Source organism: Etheostoma spectabile, chromosome 3 (genome assembly GCF_008692095.1).
Source record: "Etheostoma spectabile isolate EspeVRDwgs_2016 chromosome 3, UIUC_Espe_1.0, whole genome shotgun sequence".
NCBI classification, from domain to species: domain Eukaryota; kingdom Metazoa; phylum Chordata; class Actinopteri; order Perciformes; family Percidae; genus Etheostoma; species Etheostoma spectabile.
The window spans coordinates 26,367,630-26,379,496 of record NC_045735.1 but is presented as its reverse complement, the minus strand read 5'-3'; the positions used below and the strand labels follow the sequence as shown (position 1 = coordinate 26,379,496).

Sequence of the window (11,867 nt, the reverse complement as noted above, 5' to 3'; positions counted from 1 at the left end):
GTTTTCGTTTTTCTCTCTACTGACAGCACTTCAAATTTACAAACAACAGAGCTACGTGTTTCTTCTTAAACACGTGCAGGCCAATGTTTTTTTGCGGTGATGACGGTGATGAGCTCAGACCCGCGGTACTCGTCAAGTGACCGTGTGGTTCTGGAAGTAAAAAATCCCAACTATTTTCTCCATGAGGATTTAGATTATCAGCCATAATGTCTAAAGCAGCTGAGGTAGAGAGACCACGAGCTTCGTCGTTGGGAAACAAAAGTTTCTGTTCCTGTCAAAGCTAGAAGTCGGTATGAACTCACAGTAATGTTCTATGTCAGAGGCTCAGTCATCCCATCCTCTTTCAGTCACTCTGTTTTCTGATTTGTAAAGGTCTGGAGACTGTAACTTTTAGATAAAAATCAGCACATTTGAAAAAAAAGAGAAGATTTTTAGTTTTTCAATAATCTATTATTAACTTATCGGAAGAGAGAATTGTGATGCATCTAAGAATGGATTTTTTCCCCCCCCCTATTGCCAGGTAAAGAATTTGTTTGTCACTTCATAGATCTTAGGTCCCAGATCTGTATTTCTTATTGACAATTTAGAAATGTCCGTGTCAGAGCTGACATGCAGCGTTGTGTGAATGGTGGAAGTACACAACTTTGACTTGTGGATGTATCTTGAGACACTAAAGACCCAGAACATCCTTTACTTGTTCCCTTTCATAGGCTTTACTTCACAACAGATTGTTGACATGTGACAGAGGGAAAAGCACAGGTTTAAATGATTAAATTAAGGATGGCTGAATTCTGTTTCAGGGTCCCGCTATTGTGCATGTTTACACTTGTACAGAACAGAGCCCCAAGTAACCCCCGTGCTCTTCCTATTATAACAAGTCAAGTTCTGTTTCTTGATTGAGGGCAAACTAAAATACACAATGTGACCGCCACTCCTTCTAGCAAGCCTTTCACAGCGTATCAGGATTCACTGTCTGTCTCCTTCATTCCTGTCTTTCCATGTCTTCACTTCATCTTTGTCCCCTCACTTTTCCCTCCCTCCCTCCCTCCCTCCCGCTGTCTGCCAGGGCTATAATCTGCTCCTATGGTTGTAGTAAGCAGGCCACAGTGTCTCTGAGGCCTTGTGCTACACCACCATTACTATCTGGCTTGCCTCCACTACAAATTGGATGAACAGGCACTGACACATTTTCAATATTATTACATTAAACCAAGTGGATTTTGATTGATAACCTAATATTGGCCTAATGCAAAACATCAATCATGGCAAGTATATTAATTATTTAATATTGTGGCGTAATTCAGAAATCGATGCTGCCTCTGCGTTGAAGGCACAGAGAACGGAGGGAGGGAGGGAGGGAGGGAGATAAGGAGAGAAGGAAGCTCTGTCCCTGAAGACCTCAGTAGATTATATGATGTTTTGAAAAGAGATGAGGATGAAAAGTAAGTGTGTGTGTGTGTGTGTGCATGTGTGTGCATGTGTGTGCATGCATGCGTCTAATGGAAAGAGTGATCCCTTTGGCCCGGGTGCGGACAGTGCTGGACAGCTTGCCCTTGATGAAGTCAAGACAACAGATGACAGAGTGGGAGATTAAGTGCAAGTGAAGGGCTTAATAAAGGTTGGATCACAAAAATAAAAGACAAGGTAATAAAAAGGAGTGCGAGGGGAGAGAGAGAGAGGGAAGAAAAAAGCAGAGGGAAATGAGTGGATAAGGAGGAATCGAGCGCTGCGTCTCCCCTGTGTTAGATTGTTTCTCACTAATTGCGCTTCATTAGCGGATTACACACACTGTCACCAAGGTAACAAATGTCTTGCTGTCTGGTTGCCGGGCGCCCATCATGTATAATGAATGTGGCGGGGTGTTTGTCAGAATGTAATGTAATTACAGCTAGATGAAGTTTGCCTTAAGTGGTTGACTTGTCTTCATGTGGCTCACTGACAGCGCAGAATAAACAAGCAAACCGTTCTTCATGACTTCTTCTCTCCTTGTGTCTTACTTTTGTTAACAACATTTCGGTTCTGTCATTCCTTCATACCAGTATTTAGAAATGTTGATGATGTGGGAATGGCTTCAGTTTGTGGGCACACTGGGTATGGGACCTGGCCGGATGGATGGATGGATGAATGAAAGGGGGGAGGGAGGGAGAGGTGGGGTGGAGGGATGGATTAGACAGTATGTAATTTTAGAGATGGTGTAGATTTACACTGTGATGCTGCTGGCTGCATTAGCAACTGAAGCCTGTCGATAAGCCTTCCTCCTTCTTAGCACGCGCACGCACGCACGCACGCACGCACGCACGCACGCACGCACGCACACACACCATACGCACACACGCACACACACACATACACACACACATACGCGCACACACACACACACACACACACACACACACATACGCACACACACACATACACACACACATACGCACACACACACACACACACACCAGTAATGGGGGCCAGAGTTGCATGGAGAGTGCTGGGATCGGGGATGGGGGCTGTTTGTGTTCTCTTGATCTGTTGATTTCCACTACTGCAAATTTGAAATGTGCCAAAATCGCATCTATTATTTACTGCCAATTTGCTCTTTTTAAAACCGACTGCTCCCCCCCTCCTCTTCTTCCACTACCTCAGCTCGCCGTTCCGCCGTTGCTACACTGATAATTAAACACCCGTTTTTTTATTACTTCACACAGATAATATGCTCCGAGTTCTTTCTCTGTGCTGTAAAATTATTATTATGACCGGCAACAGTGAGGCGACCCTATTGGTTAACTTCTGTCTGGTGTGGATGCAAACACACACAGACATGCACAGCACTTCAGTCTGTAAGGTTACATTCAGGATAATTATATTATATATATTATATTATATTATCTATTTTTTTTCCTTTTGAATAAACAAAACATCAAGATCAATTTCTCGCACAACCACTCTGCTCATTGTCAAGAGAAAATGTCTAAAAACACTGTTTTTAGCTTCTCAAATGTGAACATATGCTGTTTTTTTATTCTTTAAGACAAACTCAGTATCTGTGGACTGATGGTCAGACGCAGACATTTTCAATTAATTTTATCATCTTGCGTTTTGGAAACCTATGATGGGCAGTTTTCTTTTCTATTTTCTGACATTCTACAGACCAAACAATGATTCAAATGATTCAGAAAATATGGGTAGATTATTAACAATAAAATTCTAGCTAATTCTGTCTGAGTTAGTGTGAATCCAAGCACATTAGATGTTCTTCTTGTGCATATTACTGTGTGTGTGTGTGTGTGTGTGTGTGTGTGTGTGTGTGTGTGTGTGTGTGTGTGTGTGTGTGTGTGTGTGTGTGTGTATATTTTTGGTATATTGTGTGTGTGCGTCTGCAAAAAAATGTGCGTCTGGCTTTATTACAAGGGGGAAATATGTTCTTGTGTTGCAGGGACGCCGCGAACATCAAAGGCAGATTAGAACATCTGGTAAGTTCTATTTGACTACCCATTTTTATCCCCCCCTGCACGCGCACCACACACACACACACACACACACCACACCCACACCCCACACACACACACACACACAACACACACCACCACACACACACACACACACACACACCACACACACACCACACACGCCACGCACACTTTGAAATTGCATTCCTAATGAATCCTCGGAATTGGAGCTGAATACCTGCAGCTAACTACGGCAGGGAGAGAGGACAGAGAAAACAGGATAGAGGGAGGGTAGTGTCGACCCGAGGGCCTGGTCCACCTTTTATATTAGCGTTTCATTTATCCCCAATTTCCCCCAAACGCACACACAGGTTATCGATTCGGTTCTCCTCATTTTTGCATTTGTAGAGAATATTTGCAGGATTCTTGCATTTGTGCATATCTGCTTGCACATGGATGTAAAAATGAGAATTTATTTTACGTTACACACAACCACACACACACACCACACACACACACACACACACACACACACACACACACACACACACACACACTTTCTGCCTCTCCCTTCTCCTGTCAGCATGGGGCCTTTCCTCAGTCTTCTCCCATCCATGAATCGAAGGCCTGCTGGAAACACTCTCCCGGGACAGCCCTGAAAATTTAATGGCCAACGTTTCTCTTGCTACTCGCTTTAATACGGGGTCATAGCGTCGTGCAAAAAAGTGAAAAGGTTCTTTCTCCTCTTTTTGGGTGGGAAGGATCCGAGGTTTGATGTGCCCCATATTCCAGGGGATAAATTATAGACAGGGGTCAGCGAGGGTCCCGACTCTCTGTGGATGTCGCATGCCCTCCCTCCTTTGCCTCCCTGCATACTAAACCCGCAGCTCCCAGCACCTTACGCAAATGACCCCCCCCGCCCCACCACGCGCTACGCAAATGACCCTGAATATGCCACACAAATGACTGACCCCGAAATTCAAACAGTTCGCAGTAACTCTCCACTTGAACGAGCAGCAGATCAGATAAAGTAGACCTCAGATTTTAACATCGTCAAACTCATTCGCAGAATTGTTTCTTAATGTTATTATTGTCTGTAATCAAACAAAGATTGAAGTGGGATGTAAGAGTTGAGTGGTTTTGCCTGCATTTTGCTCACCGTTTACATCAAAACTGCATTGAGTTGCTCCCAAAGTGCATTCATGCAATTGTTTCATGTACAATTATAACACAGTTATTAATTATTTATGTAAAGCATTGTGTTGCACTTACAGCATGTGAGATAGAGAGGCACTGGTTGGGTAAAGTGGTCTTTTTGTCTGTCTCCAAAACCATTCACTCGTTCACTAATTCACTGCTCGCTACTTTTTTGCCCACCGTGGAACTTTTCGAGGGCACTATATAGTGCATAGATTTTTGACTCCGAGTTCAGACACTTAAATAAAATGACGGCCATTAAATATAGTGCACGACATAGTAATGGTCTAGTTTGGCTTTGGAGATGTCTATGGGTGGGTCTGGAGGTGTGATTGATGTTGTACTCCATAAAAGGGGGTGTGAATTATTCAAGAGAGGATTACATGCATAAACAGCATTAATCAATATGTGTATTGGCAGTTACATCTTGGCAAACATTAGGTAATGTGTGTCTCATGTGGAGATGAGGCTCTCTCTTAAAGGCAAGTGGAGGAATGTGAACTCATTTCCATAAGACATAAGTGATACTAGGGCTGGGCGATATGGCAAAAAATGTGATCACAATATATTTTCCCATTTTGATTGAAATCAATATTCATCACGATATCAACAACGCCCCAACAATGTTTTTGTTAAGATCTCACATTACAAATTCACATTATGAGATGCCCATAACCACCATCACTTTTGTTGCCCTCCGCTCCAGTTTAGCTCATTTCCTCGCCCTTTTCCAACTTCACCTTCTTCTCCATACCCAAATCTGAACCAAACCTTATTTCTAAGCATAACTATGGATGGGGGCGCTACCCATTTAAACAGGAGGAAAACACTATTCGATGGGGGAACACATTTCCATACAACACTGGTAACAGACAAATGCTCACAATAGGAAGTGGGCGTGCCCAGCAAGCTAAAAACGCCAGACTCTGGCAGTTGTGTTGTTGGGTAAATATGTCCAAAGCTGACCTTGAATTTGATCCTGATCCAGTTTGGAGATCATTTTATCACCCAACCTTAAATGATACTGGGCCAGTATATAGTCCAGACAAATATTATGTACTGTATGCATATATGCACAGATTTTTCACGTTTTCACATTTTCGTCTGGCGACAGTTACCTTGAATTGTATGTATATCTGTGTATCATATTGTCAATTTATACTAATTCACACAGAACAGTAGGACTGTAATATAATCTAGATTGTCTTTTTTACACGACATGTCCTAGGGTATTACACTTGTTGTACATTTACTGTAATGTTTCTTGGCAGGGGTAAGTGCAGCTAGTTTGTGCTTTGTATAGTTTTTTTGCCCTAAGTGGACCTATAGGAACAGATTATAAAATGTTTGCATTTGATTCTTGGTCTTTATTAGGATCAACTCCGAGTTAAACAACAACAAACACACACCCAACCACACTAACACACAAAAAAACACACACACATACACTCACATACATTGGTATGTTTACCTGTGCAATCTTTTTCTATTTATACATCTGGGGGAATTTGAATACCTGAATACGGAGTGTTTGAATTTATGGGTGTGTTTATGCTTATGGGGAGATTGCACCCCAGTAGTCAGCTACCTGGGGAGCGCAAGACTCTTATTACGATTCGGGACAGAGAAGTGTAAATAATGGAGCTTGTCTCCCTCTGAGGGAGAATTGCAGGGCTGTTTGAAAGCCTGTTTCCCTCTATACCTCACACATATATCCCTGCAGATTTCTAAACAGGCATTTATGGCTCTCTGTTGATGTAGTGCTCTTAAGATTAGTGCATCAACCATATTGACACTTGTCATGGTGTCGCCAAGCTCAAGTCACAATTCCCTTTCAAGCAGCTGCCTTGGACCAGATCTCTATCAAGGAATTTGCTTTTAATGTTTCCTTCCTAATATAAATTTAAATAATGTGCATTAATTGTCAGAAACTGTTCCGGTGTTTACAAATAACAAAAAAAGATTTTTCACACTGATGAGACAATGAAATGATTCTTGCGCTTGATTTTTCATGATGAATACTAACGTTGCCTCCTCCTGTTAAGTTAACAGTATGAGTAAATGACTGGTTCTGTAATTAGGTGGGCAATTAAGATTTATGTAGTCTGAGGTTTGTGTTATTGTTCATGTTTGTTTTGTTTTTGCATTTCAGCAACTGAACGCGATCAGTAGTGATGCAGAGAAAAAGACTGAAGTTAATTGCTCCCACTGCTCTGCGTTAGTTTCTGCTTTTACACACACACACACACACACACACACACACACACACACACACACACACACACACACACACACACACACATACACACACACACACACACTTCAGATGGGTGATTCCTTGCTCTGGGAGAAATGGAGCGATAGTGAAAGCGGTGGCCTACAGCAGCTAATCAGTCCAGATGCACAGCTTCTCAGAGCAAAGTAGAAGAAAGCCAGCAGCTCAATCAATACATGAGGAATCAGCCTCATCAGGATTACTGGCTCAATCAGCAGCTGTACCAATCGTTTCGCTACACACACTGGAAGAACGGGGGGGGGGGGGGGAGAAGTAGATCGGCCGTGGGATGGGAGTTTGAATAGAGCATGTTAGTGGAGAGCAGGAAAGGCTGGTTTACAAGTCAGTCCAGAGGTGCAGGTTGGCTTGAGGTCATGATTCACAGAAAACTTAAATGACATTTCTGTGTTGTAATTGGATAATATCCTGAGTCTTAATGGGATATTGCAGGCCTTTCATAAAAAGCAATAAGAAAGTCCTTTTTAAAGTTTGTTTATAGACAAATTACGATTTTAATATAATTTAGGAACACATAAAGTGTTTCTGTTCTATTCATAATCTTAAATTGATCCCTTAAAGTCTTAACAGTTGACCTTCAATTTCCCTGCAGAATTTCTTACATATAGTTTACACAAGTTGTGTTGTCCCTCTAATATAAGTCGTTTTGGTTTGTAGTCTGTAAATAATCTGTCAATAATTCAAACCATTGTTGCCTAAGTGGCATTCAAACACTTAAATCTATTGATGCAGGGGTGCTCTGCATCACGAGAAAGTGTTTGTTTGATCCGAAAAAGGTAGCATAAAAACGAGGGGTCACCAGACCGCTGTACACGTGGCTTTCTTCAGGGATGGCTAATGTCGCCCCAGTGTCCCTTGGTGAGTTGAAGAGTTTACTGAGGCAAATAGCCTTGTTGGCCTACTGACAGACAGGCAACAGCAGCTGTGGTCAGGACAACACACTCACACCAAGAATGGGATGAACCTGGTCTCACTGCAGTGAGTTGACTTTGAGTCGCCTTAGTGTAAAATACAAAGAGTCGAGGAGAGTTCAGAGCTCAGAATGATATATTAGCGTTCCTTTTATGTATTCTGCGTCTTTTAATTGTCTCATTAAACACTTTCTCTTTATCTTTCACTATATCTCTTTCTCTCTCTTTGTATGTCTTTGTCTCTGTCTGTCTTTCTTCCTCTCTAATATGATTTTATCGGATAAAGAGGTGAAAACAGCTCAGAGAGAAAGATTCTGTGCAGATAAAGGAGGGGAAGGGGAGGTGGGGGGTGCCGATAATCTGCAAACAGATTTCCATGCTTATTACACTAATGATTTCATGATATTTGATGTGGCTGCGAGGGTTGGGAGCATGTGGAGGGGGTGGGGTGTTTTCTTTCTCTCTCTCATCTCGACGGCGCGGCTAAATGATGGAGTAATTTGAGTGACCTCTGACTCGGGGCAGGCCACACGTAATTGCATGTCATTCTGGCACAGAAGGGGGGGGGGCGCCGCAAAGTATCCCACCCGTTTTTTTCCGCCTTTCTTGCATACCACTTGTTTTTTCTGTCTCCTTTTCATGTGTCCCCATCACTGTCTTGCTCTCCATGTTGTTGCCTGTCTCACTGTGGCCCGCTCCTTGAGTATTTCCAAAAAAACACCCCCGCCCCAAACAAAAGAAAGATTGCATTAATTTTCAAATGATGATATTACATTAAGCGCGGAGATCTCATATATCAAAACGTGAGAACTACTCCCTTACTGTATGTGCTTCATCTTAATGGTATCGCTGGATGTCAAGGGCATGGAGGAAATTAAATCGGAAAGTGCAGATAGACCAAAGAAGATATTATCTCTGGATGATTGCAGTTTTGATAGGTATTCCAGTGAATTTCATTTTCTCCGGATGGGGAGAAGATGAGTTAGCCTGCACATTTGCTCATTTTTCTTCTACATGATTTATGTGAGTTGAGTATAAAACTCTCTCCCCCCCCCCCACCACCTCCCCCTTTTGTAGGGAACACATACATGAATGCGCACCCACGCACACACACACATGCAATAAATTACTGCCTTTGAGTTGTATCTCGGCCGGGGCAGTTTATGTATGGATGTGTATTTGTTGTATGTGGGCAAACTGCAGTGCATAGGGTTTTGTGTATTTTTATGCACGTGCATGTTTTAGTGTGCGTGTGTTTGTATGAATACACGCGCCTGAGATAGCAGCAGAGCCATCAGCGGGAATGATTCCAGGAAGACGGGGGAGTGTCATTACTCAGACTTGTTTACATTCTAAATACGTAATGAAATCTTGTTGGTAATAATGACGGGAATAAAAGTTTGGGAAATTGTAAAAGTGGTGAAGTTTGAGAAATGAGCCCCGGCCTGTGAAATAGCATTTGGGGGCAGGAAACGACATTATTATGCAGTGCTCCTGCCTGCCTGAGACATGAAGATGAACTGCTGGCGGGCCATAAAATGCTGTTAGCCCTAGCCTGAAGTATGGCACATTGTAAAAGAGCCCTGATCCCATATTGCCATTATATATAAAAGTATAGCCATACACAACATTATTTTTCATATAAGATGAGCTCAGATACAGTGGCCCTGGCCCCCCAAATACATACACTGATAGGCAGATTTTTTTTCCCCCTTCTTATAAAATATATAAATAAACATATTGCCATGGAACCCATCTCTGCCCTGATCTTATAGACCCGATATTAAAAACAGAAATATTGCATTTTCTAAGGGCTCTGTTTTCCCCTGTCTTCTTTTGGGTATGTGTATGTTTGGGGAAGCGGGAGGGAGGCGTAGAGGAAGAAAAGATGAGGATGAAGCCTGAGCAGAATACAACGAATCAAAGAAAATGGAAACAGATGAAGACTTTAAAAATATAATGAGATGAATATTGAGCATATCAACTCCAGCATAAAGAGAGTTAGAGAGAGTGTATATTGAAACTGTTCATTGACAGATAATAATGGTTACAGTGGTGCACTTAAGATTAATGTTACAGTAGATGGACTCAAGATAGTGTTTTGGAGACATCTGGAACTGTGAGGTTAGTTTACTCAAACCCAGATTTCATTCATGTATTCATTTATTTAATACATCAGATTCTTTACTTTTTAGGTAGGGAGCAGGGAAGAGGGGATAATGTGTGACAAAGGTCCCAAACTTTGCTGGCGTTTTACAGGATTTTAATGTGTATTAACCATTCACCATGTTTACAATACTGTAATTTATCTGTTAACCTTGATCATTTTGTTCTGTTAAACTCTTTGTTTCAAACACTAGTTTTATAATAATGTGAAATAATCACAAACTTTTAGAGCAGGGGGTTTGGGAGGCTGGCTCTTTGGTAAATTATTTTACCAAGAGGACATAGAGACATAGACAAAGTCACTAATCTGTCCTTTTAGATTTTCATTCTAACAATGGGCACACGCCATTTAAAGAGGGTGCATGTAATTTGGCTTCCCTCAGCACTAAGATAATTCAATTATTTTTAAAACCAATCATCTTCAGTGATATGTGGCGAATTATGTCAAAATGAATGTTTGAAATGACACAAAATAATTTTTGTTTTTTGAGTTTTCGGTACTACGTTCCTTATTGTTCCTAGTGTTTTCATTTGACAGGACGGTTGAAGACATAAAGGGGGGGGGGTGATGACGTGCAGCAGAGGGCCGCAGGTCGGAGTCGAACCTGGGCCCGCTGCGTCGAGGAGTAAATCTTGCTCTACCAACTGAGCTATCCGGGTGCCCTACGTTCCTTATTTTCAGTGGAAATTAACTCGAAGGGGTTATTATTAAGGACCGAAAGCAATTAAGTCTCTGAGCAGTAGGTGAATATTTGGTTGCTCACCTCATATTGCTTCAAAAAATAAGCTTAGCTATGACAGATATATCGGTTTAATCATATCTCTATTTATTTGAATGCAGGTTTACAATGAGACACTAGCTCAATCTTTTAACGGTAATCTTCCTAATGTACATCTAATGCTGTGTTGAGTTGTGGCGGTGTGGTAGAGATGAGATGAGCTTCACTGGCTTTGCTCCTCGGAGCTGCCTGAGAGATGATGGTTCACTGGGTCTGCCCATTCTGGAGTTCAACTAATGATCAGTAAGAGCAGCAGTGCTTCGCTCGGATTCTCTAACCCTACCGTATCTATCTAACCCTTCATTCCCTCATTGTCCGGCCCTCTCCCCTTGGTCTCCTCCTCACTTCCTCAGTTGTTGTTCACGTCTCACCTGAGCCTGAAACTATCTACAGTATCCATATTCATAGAGTAAATAATTATATGAAAACAAATGGATGGACAGATTGTGTCAGGATAGGGCGACTAAAAGTAACTCAAAGTGTTGATTGTGTTGAATGACTCTTTCTGCGTAGTCATACAGTACCTGATTCTTCTTGCTTTGGCGTGATAGAGGGAGTTATTCACCTGGTGAATAAGCAGTCAGACCATCAGACCATAATCTGGCCAAATCGGCCTATCTGACCTCTGTTTTGCCTCTCTAACAGGCGTTTATTCAGCTGCTGACCCACCATACTTTGCTTTGTCTAGCCGGCCTCGGGCCCAATAATAATATTAACATTAGTGCTCTGGACCAAAAAGATGAAATCTCCTGCATGCGGTACCTCATCATACACAGTGTGGCATTGTTTTTACCAAGCCGAGTGAAGGTTATTTATTTTTCTAATGGAACATGTTTATTTTTGACTAATGGGACAGACGCTGGGCACTTATTCTCAGCTAAGCGTGTCTCAGTGTGTCTGTCGTCGCTATGGTGAAGCAAGGGAACAAGCTGGAGGCTTTCTGTGAGCATGCAGGACTTCCTGTCACATTTAGGGCAAGAGTTAGCCCGAGTCAAGTGGGTGTGGGTGTCAGAGCTTGCAGTAATAGACCAATAACAGTAGATTCTATTGTGACAGCTACTTGAAAAGAAGTATGTTTAAA

At 42.1% G+C, this 11,867-nt stretch overlaps 1 protein-coding gene across 1 annotated transcript in view; it reads left to right on the top strand.

The window, feature by feature from the left end:
• The window catches only part of rsrc1 (arginine/serine-rich coiled-coil 1), a 117,301-nt gene that overhangs the window by 41,697 nt on the left and 63,737 nt on the right, over nt 1-11,867 (top strand). Inside the window, 1 exon segment of the mRNA XM_032508917.1 lies at nt 3,428-3,464. Coding sequence (XP_032364808.1) covers nt 3,428-3,464 — 37 coding nt within the window.